Source organism: Copadichromis virginalis, linkage group LG22 (genome assembly GCF_057382275.1).
Source record: "Copadichromis virginalis isolate Kocher_CV1m ecotype Utaka linkage group LG22, C_Virginalis_male_GT1.1, whole genome shotgun sequence".
Classification (NCBI taxonomy): Eukaryota; Metazoa; Chordata; class Actinopteri; order Cichliformes; family Cichlidae; genus Copadichromis; species Copadichromis virginalis.
In genome coordinates, this window is record NC_140638.1 from 26,591,430 (window position 1) to 26,606,197 (window position 14,768).

At 42.6% G+C, this 14,768-nt stretch overlaps 1 protein-coding gene across 1 annotated transcript; it reads right to left on the reverse strand.

The window, feature by feature from the left end:
* Positions 1 to 4,890: 4,890 nt before the first annotated feature.
* Positions 4,891 to 14,768, reverse strand: LOC146683536 (protein disulfide-isomerase A3-like). Its single transcript, XM_085445124.1, has 13 exons — positions 14,306 to 14,768; positions 13,832 to 13,910; positions 13,633 to 13,750; positions 13,440 to 13,547; positions 10,503 to 10,632; positions 10,295 to 10,408; positions 10,044 to 10,169; positions 9,764 to 9,946; positions 9,463 to 9,571; positions 9,247 to 9,375; positions 6,847 to 6,926; positions 6,714 to 6,771; positions 4,891 to 5,239 (listed from the first exon to the last, which is right to left on the reverse strand). Exons 1-13 carry the CDS (start codon positions 14,467 to 14,469, stop codon positions 5,150 to 5,152), a joined length of 1,488 nt encoding a protein of 495 aa, XP_085301250.1. The 5' UTR covers positions 14,470 to 14,768; the 3' UTR covers positions 4,891 to 5,149.

Consider the following 14,768-nt stretch of genomic DNA (forward strand, 5'->3'; position numbering starts at 1 on the left):
GAAAATTTTATTATGAACAGACACCACGCGGTCAAAGAGAACAGAAAAACCCATCCGAGAAATTGCTACAATATTAGAAGTGGCAAAATTTACAGTTTGGTAAATCCTGAGAAAGGAAAAAAAGGACAGGTGAACTCAGCAACCCCGAAAGACCTGGGTGTCCAAGGAAGACAACAGTGGTGGATGATTGCAGAATCATTTCAATGGTGAAGAGAGAACCCATCACAACAGTCAACCAAGTGTAACAACACTCTCCAGGAGTGGTTCCCAAACTTTTTTTGCTGGGCCCCCCTTTGTTTTACAAGAAAAATGTTCGTGGGGGGGGGGGCACACACCCATATTTTGCTCCATTGTGGTTTATTTCACATTGTAAATGTGAGAGTGAATGAATAGTGGAATTGTAAAGCGCTTTGGGTGCCTAGAAAAGCGCTGTATAAATGCAATCCATTCCAATCCATTTCACACCTCAAACATTTAGTAAGCAATTAAGCAAATACAAGTAATCTGCAATAAATTACAGGTAGTAAGAAAGTAAACTACTAACTCTTTTACGCTACGTCCACACCTAAATGGGTATTTTTGAAAACACAGCTGCTTCATCCACACATAAACGGTGTTTCAAATCACCGAAAACTGAGATTTTTTAAAACTCCTTTTTTGCGTTTACGTGTGGACGAGGAATACAGAGTTCGTCACGCAACGTCAAAGGTATGTGCCTTTTTCACGTCACGCTGTGCGCATGTTATTTTTTACATGAGATGAATTGCAGAATGGCAGATAGAGACAAAATACTGTTAATCTGACTATCTTCAGGTTTTACACGCTTACATATACACACGCAGTTACTGTCCCTCCATTTAGAAAGGCAGAGGCGTGTGACATGCAGGCACTGGAAGCTTTCCTGGCAGACAAACAGTGTGAGTTTGTTTTCAGTGCTCCTTCTGCAAGTCATGCAGGTGGCCATTAGGAGCATTCGTAATGTGCTAAATGCCACTACTGCTCAGTGTGCAGGAAGACTAGACGATGCCTCTCTTAGAACTTTGTTTTATGAAGCCATGGCTATTGTAAATAGCCACCCATTGACTGTGGACAGTATCAGCGACCCAAAAGCACCTGAACCTCTTACTCCAAACCATCTTATACTGATGAAGTCCAAGGTTGCCCTACCACCACCTGGAAAATTTGTGAAAGAAGACATGCTTCTTAATTCAGATAAAACTGAGGTTATTGTACTCGGCCCTGAAAATCTTAGAAATATGGTATCTAACCAGATTCTTACTCTGGATGGCATTACCTTGGCCTCCAGTAACACTGTGAGGAACCTTGGAGTCATTTTTGGCCAGGACATGTCCTTCAACGCACATATTAAAAAATATGTAAGACTGCGTTCTTCCATTTGCGCAACATCTCTAAAATTAGAAATATCCTGTCTCAGAGTGATGCTGAAAAACTAGTTCACGCATTTATTACTTCCAGGCTGGACGACTGTAATTCATTATTATCAGGATGTCCAAAAAACTCACTGAAAAGCCTTCAGCTAATCCAAAATGCTGCAGCAAGAGTACTGACAGGGACTAGAAAGAGAGAGCATATTTCTCCTGTTTTGGCTTCCCTTCATTGGCTTCCTGTTAAATCCAGAATTGAATTCAAAATCCTGCTCCTCACATACAAGGTCTTAAATAATCAGGCCCCATCTTATCTTAATGACCTTGTAGTACCATATCACCCTATTAGAGCACTTCGCTCTCACTCTGCAGGCCTACTTGTTGTTCCTAGAGTATTTAAAAGTAGAATGGGAGGGAGAGCCTTCAGTTTTCAGGCCCCTCTTCTGTGGAACCAGCTTCCAGTTTGGATTCGGGAGACAGACACTATCTCTACTTTCAAGATTAGGCTTAAAACTTTCCTTTTTGCTAAAGCATATAGTTAGGGCTGGAGCAGGTGACCCTGAATCCTCCCTTAGTTATGCTGCAATAGACGTAGGCTGCCGGGGGATTCCCATGATGCATTGAGTTTTTCCTTTCCAGTCACCTTTCTCACTCACTATGTGTTAACAGACCTCTCTGCATTGAATCATATCTGTTATTAACCTCTGTCTCTCTTCCACAGCATGTCTTTTATCCTGTCTTCCTTCTCTCACCCCAACCGGTCGCAGCAGATGGCCCCGCCCCTCCCTGAGTCTGGTTCTGCCGGAGGTTTCTTCCTGTTAAAAGGGAGTTTTTCCTTCCCACTGTCGCCAAAGTGCTTGCTCATAGGGGTTCATATGATTGTTGGGTTTTTCTCTGTATCTATGAAGCGCCTTGAGGCGACTTTTGTTGTGATTTGGCGCTATATAAATAAAATTGAATTGAATTGAAATGTATGCAGTGAAGAGGTGGCATAGAGTAGAATACTTAACTGAGCAGAAAAGAGAATACCTCATGAATGCCTCCACAAGACAGAAGTGGCACAAAACCCTCCGCAATCTAAAAGTGAATGACATTGTTATCATCAAAGAAGGTATGTTACCAAGGTGTCAGTGGCAACTGGGACGTATAGTTGAAACTATTGAAGGGGATGATGGTTTAGTCCGTCGGGTCAAGGTTCAAGTAGGAGACCAAAGTCGGACCAAAAAACAGGACCGTGCTTTCAAGCCCCCCATTATCGAGCAGCCTATCCAAAAATTGGTGGTTCTTGTTGAAAGAGAATAATAACAAACATGTTATTGTCTGAGATGAACTGACATATTGACATAAACAATGTACCATTCCAAGTGGCAACTGCTCTATCATGGTCTGTACACCTTTATATTGGCTGAAGTGGTTTCATTTTTGTTGTTGTTCAGAATCATGTATGATTTAGCTAGTTTGTAAATCATAGCATGATTGGTGGGAGTGTAATGAACCGCTGGTCTGTACCATTGTCGGAGCTTTATGCACAGTAGCATTAATGATAGATGCGCTCAGAGGCGTGCCCTGTAACCTGTATAGAGCAGTCTGTCGTGCAGAGGAATAAACTGTATAAAGTCCATCTTAGACATGTGTGTCACTCAAGCTAGCAGCGCCCCATGAGAAATGGGCCAAATGTTTACGTGTTCACGTGTTCCCACTGTTGCCAAAGTACTTGCTCATAGGGGTTCATTTAATTGTTGTTTTTCCTGTATGTATTATTGTAGGGTCTACCTTAAAATTGACTGTTGTTGTGATTTGGTGCTGTATAAATAAAACTGAAAAAACTGAACCATTTTAATCTGGCTTCCGTTCATTCCATAGTACAGAAACAGCTCTAGGAAAAATCACAAATGATCTTTTGTTTGCAGCGAATTCTGGACTCATCACTATCCTCATTCTCCTTGACCTTATGGCAACTTTTGATACAATCTCCCACGGCATCCTTCTTCATAGATTAACATCTATTGGCATCAAAAATATAGCACTCGCCTGGTTTACCACATATCTTTCTGGCCGTGCACAGTTTTTTTCAATTACTTATTCACAGATCACCATCTACTCCAGTTAAGTCCTGTGTACCCCAAGGCTCTGTCCTGGGATCTTTGCTTTTTATTATCTCCTACATCTAGGTAATATTTTCAAGAAATATAACATTCAATTCCACTGCTACGCAGATGACACCCAAATCTACTTCCAAACCTATAGTTACTCTCATACCCACATTTCTTATCGTTAAAGTGAAATCAAGGTTTCAGAACTTTCTTAAACTTAATGGTAATAAAACAGAATTTATTCAAATATGCACCAAATCTATACTGACTAAAGTTGGGACCATAAATCTTTCATTATTCATTGATAACTATTGTCATACCTTCCCCTCAGGTTAACAGTGTTGGTGTCATCATTGACAGCACTCTTTCCTTCACGGCACATAGAAATAATATCACTTGGTCTTCTTATTTTTATCATTTATTTTGTTGTACTAATGTAATTTTGAGGATCTTTATAAATAAAATAAATAAAATTCATTATTATTAAATAGACTTACTCCTGGTAATGCAAACCAATCTTTCTACAGGACCGGAAACAAGCAAAAGCATCAGGCGCTACCACTTTCTCCCTTCCTGTCTGTTAAGGAGCAAAGGTTACACTTTTTTCCAGCTCGTTTTCCCACTGGGCAGTGGGCAGTCACATCAGAAGTCTTCCTCACTCCCAGCAGGGTTGTAGCAGCATCACGTCTCCCTTTCATGACCAGGAACCGACCCAGCTGTCTCAGGTTAATGCAGTAACATCTCCAGTGTTCTGGTAATTTCTAGACTGGATCAGGTGATTCATGAACCAATGAAGCCTTTCTTCTTTAAAATGACTGACAGAATGCCCCACCACCTTTGATATTGTGTGATACCTTAGTTTAGGATCCATGGCAAGCATGAGGTGAATAAATAGTTTCATTTATTGAAACTGCATGGGAGGAGGGGGTGTTTTTGACCAGGGCTCCCAAAACATTTTTATTAAGTACTTCTCAAAGCAGAAAATGGACTACAGTGCTTTTCTACTCTATGTAACATTTAGACTCATGAATGCATCAGAGAGTTGGTTCCAAGAACCAACCAGCCATAAATACAATAAAAGTGGGATTACCGTCATGAAAATGTGGCAAATAATGTGAGCAGTCATATGTGAATTTAATTATGCTTATATCTAACAGGCTGATTGTGAATGTCTCCTTCATTGAGGAGACTCAGGGCTGGTGCTCATGTAGCACTTTCTGCATTTCTTGTGACTTATTTGTACACCAAGCTGAGAATCAATTTTGACTGATTTGCATTCTGAAAACACACGTGGATATTCCCATGAGTGTGTTTACCTGTGTCCAGTGACATCACATGTGCCTAAAGCATATTGGGACGACAGGTCGATAAGCAGCTGTGGGCCTGAACGAGCACAAACCTGTCCAAGTCTCTGAAATTCATACAAAACTTTATTGTCCCAAAAAACAGAAGAAAAACACCTGCAACCTGTTTGTGCACGGAAGGAGGTCTACTGAAGTTAACAAACAAACAAACAAATAAATAAATAAATAATGAGGCTGACAATGGCATGATTAATAGCGGTGTGTTTCAGGGATGAGTGAGCGATTTGATTTGATGCAACGAGTGTCCTGATGTAATGTCCGGTATTGGCGCTCCAGATTCAGGCTCTCCTCCTTGCTGTTGGGGGTGTCAGAGTTCATCTTTGAAGCCACTCAACACCAAGTGGTGACTCGCCTCTCGCTTGAGGAACCGGAGGAAGTCTTTGAGCTCGCGGGTGCCCTGAAAGCACATGGGAGATGTCATGTGACCCCAGAAGGAAGTTAACATAAAGACTTTATCTTGAAAACCTGTCAGTGGCTCAAGCTCCACCCTTACTGTGAAGCCTTGCCTTCACAAACTGCACAGTGTCCACAGTGTCTGTGTAAGCTTCAGCAAACTACCAACTATTAAACACTGAACTTTAGCTTCACTTCCTCCACTTGCAGCTCTGGATGAATGAGGGTGTATTAAAAAAAACAGACTGGTCCGAGCAGGAAATGTGGCTGTGTGTGTACGTAAATGACAACAGACTTTCAAAGTAAAATTCTTCATTTATAATCCCTGTAGGCTCTTCTTTGGTGGTGTATGAGCCTATTGTTCAGAAACAGCTGTAGTGCTGTTTCTGAACAATAAATGTTGAGTCAAACAGTATAAACACGTTGGGTTTTCCAGGAAAGACCACAGCCTGAAGTTACAGTGTAATCAAAGCAAATATTTGTCACCAGGAAGGATTTTTAACATCCAGCCCTTTACAGGCTCACATTAGTTATTATTATATATACACACACACTTTTATTTATATAGACCAGCTGAGGAATAAGACGAGGATTTAATTAATTAGTATAAAATCAGGACTTTAGCAGCAGTCGGCAGACCCTGAGGGTACTGCGTCCGTATGCCCTGTGGATGATAAATGAGAGCAGTAAAAAGCACACTGGTGTTATTGGCTGCTCAACTTTTAAGATTAGGCTTAAAACTTTCCTTTTTGCTAAAGCATATCATTAGGCTGGATCAGGTGACCCTGAATCCTCCCTTAGTTATGCTGCAATAAGTGTAGGCTGCTGGGGGATTCCCATGATGCACTGAGTCTTCTTCACCTTTCTCACTCACTATGTGTTAATAGACCTCTCTGCACTGAATCGTTGAATGACTCACTTCTGCACTTTGAGAAAACGCCTCTTCTGATCTGTGCACAGATGTGGTTGTACCTGTACCATATCAGTCAAGAGCCTGTACAAGTGGAAGCAGGTGCAGTTTAATGGACCAAATTATGTCCTGTGTTTCTTCTGAGCTGACCATGAGTGGCTGTGGAGAAAAATGAGTGTCTGTACTTTGCAGTGCTCACACTGACCCGGGGGGTTAGAAAATTATTTAAATGTGAAGTATGAATGGGCAGACTCTGTGTTGACAAACAGGATGTATGTAAATGAGAAAATGGAATTTTTAAATCCCACTGACATATGCTGAGAGAAGCCGCAGACTGCAGGTGTGGACCTGAGCTGGTGCACATAGGTGAGCACAGAGCATAATTAACTACCCATAAAACCCTGAGACAAGGCAGCTCAAACAGCTGTGAGGGAAAACTACAGCACAGGCGAGTGGGCTGCTGCAGATAACATTGACCTTAGATAAACTGAGAGGAAGCAACTTCGTCTAAAACTGTAGCTGAGGTCCATCTAGCCTCAGGTCTTGGGTATGCACTCAGGTGTCTTACCTGGTATCTGACGGGTTCGTCCTTCCTGCCTACTGGAGCAAAGTAGATGGTGGGAAACCTGCAGGCAGACACAGCGACATCAGACTCACACCTGGCAATGACTGAAGCATGTCACGGGAAACCTGAATCTCACCCTTGGACATCGTAACCCAGAGGGACGTCATTGGCCAGGGCATTCATCTTGGCAATGACGATTTTGGGGTCAGAGCGCAGCTGAAGAACACAAAGGTTTGACAATGATTTCACACAGAAATAAACCAGTAATATCTCCTTCAGTACAACAGGTCATTTTAGTGGGTGGAGCTACAGCACACAAGACCTCATAGGCAAACAGGAACCAGCACCAGGTCTGAGACAAGTCCCCATTTGAGGAAGACGGAAGATGTTTCAGAGTTTCTAAGATGTCATGTGACCTTTTGCAGATGTTTTACACACTCAGGAAGGGGCAGAGCCTAAGTGCAGCTGCAGTGTGAGAGTAGTTCATAATAGCACACACGATGCTACAGAAGCATGAGCTGGCAGCTTTGTGTGGTTTGTTGTGCACCTGCTTATTTGCGGTGCTCAGCTGTTGTTGAGAGCAGGAAGGCCATGTCACACAAATATATAAGACCCAGCCTATTCTTATTCTAGCACCATTTCCTTATTGTGTAGAGAAACTGTTCAAACTGCACTTTTCTTATACTGAAAATTAAATGTATAGTTAATAGTAAAACCGCCAAGGGGTTCATTTTAAATGTCAACTGTAACTCTGTTAAATAATTTACATAATTTCCTCAGGGATTATTCAAATATTCTGATTCTGATAAATCTAAAACACCATCATCTCAGATTTCTAAGGAGCTTGAAAAGAAAAATCTGGGACACTCCACCACTTTACCCTAAAACTGAAGAAGCTTCTCGGATGAGAGGCGAAACGTCTTCAAGCCGCTTTTCACGCTACTTGTAAGGCACTATGTTGCCTGGCGGATGGACATGTGACCAACATACCACTCTTGAACCCCGATCCTTCCGCCAGGCAACGTAGTGCCGTACAACAGCGGAACAAACAAAACAAATCGTCTTACGATATGACAAAAATCATGGACAATCCATAGAAAAGCCGCACCTGACTAAAAGCCGCAGGGTTCAAAGCTTGTGCAAAAAGTAGCGGCTTATAGCCCGACAATTACGGTACACTTCTTTTTCAATTAGTTAGCATTTTAATTATTATTATTTAATTTAATAATTTAGAACATAACAGCCCAGTACATGCACACTAGGGCTGCCACAAACGATTATTTTACTAGTCACCGATTATTTTTGCGATTAGTCGACTAATCAGATTATGTATCCATTGGACATAAAACGTACAGCTTATTGCGCCAGCAGCATCTGCTCTTATATAACTATCATTAGCTTAGAGCTTTAAGTGTTTAAGGTATGTGCTAGCTAAAAATAAAGACAAGATGATAGTTTATTAAACTCCACTGAAACAATCTGCAAATTTCATTTAAATTTAATAAACTCAGCCGTCTGCTCCTTGCTATCTAAAATATAACAGGACACCGGAGTATATTATCGAGCATCTCACACTTCTGATAATCAGTTGTCTGATTGACGTTTATTCTGCTGTGTAAAAACTATTAACGGCAGCTGGCATCCTTGTACATGCAGTGCTGCCATGTTCTGTTTCAGTCTGTTATTACACTCTTAAATCCTGCTACTTATTCCTGCGTCTTTTGGGATCTTACAAAGCTTCAAACGATGCGTCGACTATTAAATTAGTTGTCGACAATTTTGATAGTCGACGTAATCATGACTATTCGACTAATCGTGGCAGCCCTAATGCACACCACACCACAAACAGAATGCAGTTTCTTACTGAAGCACAATTGGGAATACCATCGGCAAGTCTGCAGGGCAAGTAGGTTCAAGTGTACAAAGGAAAAAAAGAAAAGAAAAAAAAGCAGACGCTCTGAGAAAGAGATGTCATACTTTTTGGAGATGTTTTCTTTTTTCCTTACATCATCTCACTGACCGGATTATTTCATATTAGAAGTGAGGAATGAGCCCAAATGTGAGTGAAGGAGACTGTAACGTGGAGATTAGGTTTTTTTTCCTGCAGAAATGCTGATGGATGATGGGATTTGCAATTATCTTCGATAGGAAACAGTTATGTTTTTGGTGTGATACGCATGCAGTAAGTAACCTGTGTTGTAGTAATGTTTGGTTGTGTTTGGCGAAAGAATATTTTATTGTGTAAAATAGCATTGATCACACCTTGCAAACATCTGCTTTGCCAGCTGATTGCACAGGATGGTACACCTGGTGCAGAGAAGTTAGAGTGTGGACTCAAGCTTGTTGGTCTGGTGACTAAAACAGGGTCTTCACCACACAGTGCTTATTTATAAAGTGCTTTACAAATCCGCACATTACGGCTACAGTTGGATTTTCCTGTTTGAGTGAAGCTAGCCAAACAGCGAACACCCAGTTACTGCTAAAGCGACAGAGTGTGAGAGTGGACATTATATTCTCAGTATATGAGTGAGCGTACCGTTTCAGCAAGCTCTCCATAGACCGGCTCCAACTTCTTACAGTGAGGACACAACGGAGAAAAAAACTGGATCAGAACATTTTTATCCGGGTCATTCACCACCTGATCAAAGGACTCTGCTACCACCACCTGATGCACACAGGTCAGAGGTTACAAAGAGGTCTACAACGTCATTGATACTCACACAAGAGGCTTTGGCGTGTTTGTTTTACTCACTTTGACAGCCCCAGAGTTCTTTTCAGGTATCGGTTCTGATTTGATGTAACGTTTGAGTCGACCTGCAAAGTAATCTTCCAGGAACCTCTGCAGAGACGCACCATCCCTCCTAAGACAAACAAACAAACACACACAGTTACTTGTTGGTGCTTTCATTGTGAATGAGGTCAGAAAGCTGAGAAATGCGGGTCAGCCCCCCCAAAAGTTTGAAACAGACTTGGATCAGATAGTTCTGGTTTATTGTGACCCCACCCCCTCACCTGCAGAACAGGTGACATAGTGGTATGACTTGGCTACGCACGTGAACTCCTCCCTCATGGTGTACTTGTGACCCAGTCGGGTCCGGATGGTGATAAAGGGCAGCTCCCCTCCATCTGACGTCCCCATTCCAAAGTCTTCCTCCAGCTCCAACAGGAAGTCCTTCTTATTGGCTATAGAGAAGGTTAGACCCCGCCCGACATACTTAGACGCCACCTTCATTACCCTGAGAAGAAAACACACAGGGGAGAGGATTACACACAAACACTTTAGTCAATCAAGCTGTACATCTGGAACACATCCCCTCTGTGTGCTCGCGTTACCTGTTCCTCCAGTAGTTGGAGCCGGGGATGTTGTGATGGTAGTCAAGATCGTAGTACGCCGTCAGCAGGTCCCGGACTCTCAGGCGGTCTCTATTCTCTATTGTCATGTGAGGACACAGACCGTAGCTGCACATAGATGGACACACAGAATGAGGCTGCGGTTCCTCTAATGACGTAGGACAGTTTTCCAATTTCATTGTACTATATATGACTGTGCAATGACAATAAAGAGTTATCTCTTAAAGACTCACATGTGATCTCTGATGAAGCGCCGCAGTGAGCCGATGGTCAGGTAGTCTCTGAAGATGACAATGCTGTCCTCAAAAGCATTGGCGAGTCTGGGAGGTCTGAACAGCAGCACACATCTGGAGAGAGAGACACACACACACGCACAGAAGTGAGAATAACACCTTTAAACTGTGACATCACTACGGTGATATCACTTAGGTGTGAACTCACTCTGAGTTGGCCCCATGCTCTTCGGCGAGCTGCAGGTTGGTGCTGTGAGCGAAACGGAACTGTTCTCTGAGTAGAGTGGCTGCCTTCAGGAACTCAGCCAGACGGGGGCTGTCCGTACCTGAGAACACACCTGATGCAGACACATGCACTGGTAAGGGAGCTAAAGGGGAGTCAGAGGACCACAGACACCAAGTGTTTGCCTGACCCTGAAGTTAGCATGGCCATGTTTACTTTAAGGTTACTATAAGGTGATCATGCCATGCAAGCAATAAAACCTCAAAGGTGTACAGGTATCCAGACTGCAACAGTGCGAACAAATTCAACAAAAATGGTTTATTTGAAGAGTTTCAGTTAGGTTTCAGAGCTCATCACAATACAGAAATGGCTTTAGTGAAGGTTACAAATACAAAAAAAAAAAATACAAAAAATTCATACACTAAGGTTAATTATGGAGTACCACGGGATTTTGTGGAAGGACCAATTCTGTTTGCATTATACCTGCTTCCCTTAAAAGGCATAGCAGATGACACCCAACTTTACCTATCCATCAAGCCAGATAACACACAACAACTATTTGAACTGCGTGAATGTTTTAAAGACAAAGACCTAAAGAGACATAAAGATAAAACTGAGGTAATTGTACTTGGCCCTAAAATTCTTAGAAACACTGCATCTAACCAGATGCTTACTCTGGATAGCATTACCTTGGCCTCCAGTAACACTGAGGAATCGTGGAGTCTTTAACCAGGATATGTCCTGGTATGTGAGGTCGAGCATTTTTATACATTTTGTTTTATGCACATCCTTCAGATTTTGCATGCAGCTTGGTGAGCAGTGATGAAGCCCGGAGTGGGCGTGCAGGCCATTGTTACCATTGCTCTCAGTTTAATTCTGCAGGTACACATAGAGATGTACCTGCAGATGTACCTATGTGTGAAATCTAACTGAGGATCATGCATCTTATGATTCTGTCTAGGTTAGGAGTGTAAAGGCTGCACTATGCCCGAGTACATTTAGAAGTCGTCTGTGCAAACCAGAGCGTAAGCCAGCACAGAGACACGTAACCAGGGTAAAAGTCATTACATAAAAAATAGGAGAGGCAGGTTGCTAACCTAGATGTGACCTCGTCTGTACAGTGGAAAGACGAGTGCTATGGCCTCCGGAGGGGAAGAGGACTGCCAAGAGGTTGTGATCATCCTGTCCACCAACGAGGGAATGCCAAGTCTAAACCACGGCCTCTCCTCCACAGTTTTAACCAAACAGATAGAAGCACAACTCAATATATAATCCTGTGTAATGCTAAGTTAGGCTTATTCTGTTTCAGGAAATTGGCTACAGCTAGCTGCTTGCAGACTATGGTTTTCTGATTGAAGGAGTACATGTTTTGTTTGAACTGTTTAAGGTGAATAAATACTTAAAGATTAGATTAAGACTACATCCCTCTTTTTTCTAGCCACCCCTCCAGGAGCCTGGTTCAGCTGGAGGTTTCTATCTGTTAAAAGGGAGGTTGTCCTTCCTACTGTCGCTAAAGCACTTGCTCATAGGGGTCATCGGATTGTTGGGGTTTTCTGTTTTCTTTGTATTATTGTAGGATCTTTACAATATAAAGCAACTTGAACACCTTGAAGCAACTGTTGTTGTGATTTAGCAATATATAAATAAAACTGAATTAAGCTGAACTGAGGGTTACCTAGGCAACAAGAGCCTGGAACTTTCACCTGTGACCAAGCAACAGCTACATTTCCTCATCGTTTGTTTCGTCTTCTGCTGTTTTGTTTATACTGATTTTATTCTTTAATGTCTGTATAACTTGACTTTGACAAATAAGAAGCACTCAGCCTAAAGCATGATGCAGCATACAGCAACACGCAGTAGAGGTTTTAGATACAGGCGACACGGGCAGTTGCTCGGGGCGGCATCACGGGCATCGGCAAAAAAAAAAAAAAAGAAGCTCGTACTCGTGCTGCCCCGACATCAGCCAGCGCATATTGGGAATGGCATAAGCACCGATCGGTTTTCTATCGCTCATTTGCTGGGAGTAAGGGCGCCCTTCGTTTGTGAGGTGCGCCTGCTGCTTGCGGCGCAGAGAGGAGAGGGCGGGGGGGCGGCAGGTTTTCTGACCGGCTGGAGCAAAATTTAGTTTGATGATTTAAAGTCTCACACACAAGCCATCGAAAGGGGAGGGGGGCCTGCTGCTTCCAAATAGAGCACATTTCATTTAGAATGTTGTAAATCCAAGCCCCTTATGTATTCATGATTTGAATCCTGGGTTGTGTGAAATCTCAGAAATAAACCTTAGACAAAGTGAATCTGTGAACTAAGGTGTAGGTCTGTTAGGTTATGTTGTGGTGATCCTTGAGTCCTCGAGGATTTGTGTTCATACTGGAGTGCAAAATTAAAACCAATGGAAGATGGACAAGAAAAGTTCAAAGCCATCAGCTCCTCAGTTTAGAAAAAAGAGAAAAGAGGAGGAGAAACGAGCAAAAGATACAGGTAAGCAGATGTGTCATTGGATAATGGCAGGTCATCCTGAAACAATCAGAATACTTTATTAATCCCTAAGGAAATTATGTGTGTTACAGTTGCTCCAAGAAGAAATGGTAAAAATAGTATCAGTAACAGACTAAACTCCAAACAATACATTATGTTACAGATTTTAATATTAATTAGTCATCGTCAATTGTTGATTTGTCCTGTTCTCATTGTATGACGAATTATGATGGCTGTTTGGTAGCTGTTTGCATACAATGCATACTCTGTGTGTGTGTGTGTGTGTGTGTGTGTGTGTGTGTGTACAACAGTTTCATGTTAATGTACAATCCTTAATATGTTTTGTGTGTGTGTGTGTGTGTGGGGGGGGGGGGGGGGTGCAGAGGGAGTGTTCGCCCAGGGCGCCAAATAGGCTAGGACCGCCACTGGCAACACGTGACCTCGTACCTACAATGCTGGCGTCATGGTTATTGACAAAGGCCTTCAGATCGTCTTTGGTCTTCAGGTGCATCGAGTCTGGACCAGTCTGCCTCCTCATAGTCTCGTAGATCCCCTCTGAACACAAACACACACACAGACAGAGGTTACATCACAGAGTCAAGTAACAGAGCAGGATTGGGATGCTCATAGTGTTTCCTACCTGCAGTGCGAGGACCATCATAGGGGGCGGAATCTTTGCCGTACCTAAAAATTCTCAAGGTGGGATAACCTGAGACCCCAAAACGACTGCACGTCTCAGAGTTTGTCGTACAGTCCACCTGCCGCACAGGTGAGACAAACAGATAAGACTGTTGTGAAACAGGTGTTCACAACAGTAATGAACAAGATGGACACATTACCTTTGCTAATTGAACACTTCCTTTCAGTCGACTAGCAGCTTTCTCAAACTCTGGGGCCAATTTCTTACAATGACCACACCTGAAGGAAGGGAAAAATAAAGGGATGAAGGAAAGGAAGGAGAAATAAACAAAGGAAGGGTGTAAAGAAACAGGGAAGGAAGGAAGGAAGTTGGAACGCAAAGAAGTAATGCGGAAAAGACGGAAGGGGAGGGAAGGCAAGGAATGAAGGAAATAAGAGCCACAGTATAATAAATACAAAATAATTAAATCAAGGGAAATGACGTAGGAAAGAGGTGGAGGAATGGAACGAGAGATGGAAGAGGACAAGCAGGTTGTTAGTGCCTCCCTAACAGCAGAGACACGATTTAAAAACAGCAGAAAACCAATAAAGATGGAATGATTTCATTTAAAAAAAAAAAAACTCAGGAAAAATCTCCCGCCGCCGGCCGCGCTAAACTAACGCCGATTCTTTACCAAGGAGCGTAGAATTTCACCAGCATGGTCTCGTGCTCTGTTGCCAGGTAATCGAAGTCCGCGTCCCCGAGCTCGAGCACGTCCCTTCGCGAGGACACAGCGGCGGGAAAACCAGACAGCACCACCAACGTGACAACAGGAAAAAAGCCCAAAGTGGGCGCCATGACGGAAGTAGAAGAAGAGCTGAGAGAACGAAGGATGAAACCGGTGATCGTTACTGGAGACTTCTTACAATGAGGCGGTGTTCCGGTGACCTCCTTCAAATTAAAACGCTTCACCGTAACAAATAGGATTTAAAATGTGTAATAACTAAAATCAAACATCTTTATTGGGAAATTAAATATGTGTAAAACGAGAGCCTTTACAGACACCAATCCACGCCATTTTAATCCAGAGGAAAAACCTAGCAACACATGAAGGTCTGGTTACTGCAGATTGGGTAGTTTCCGGTGTCGTCTTCTTC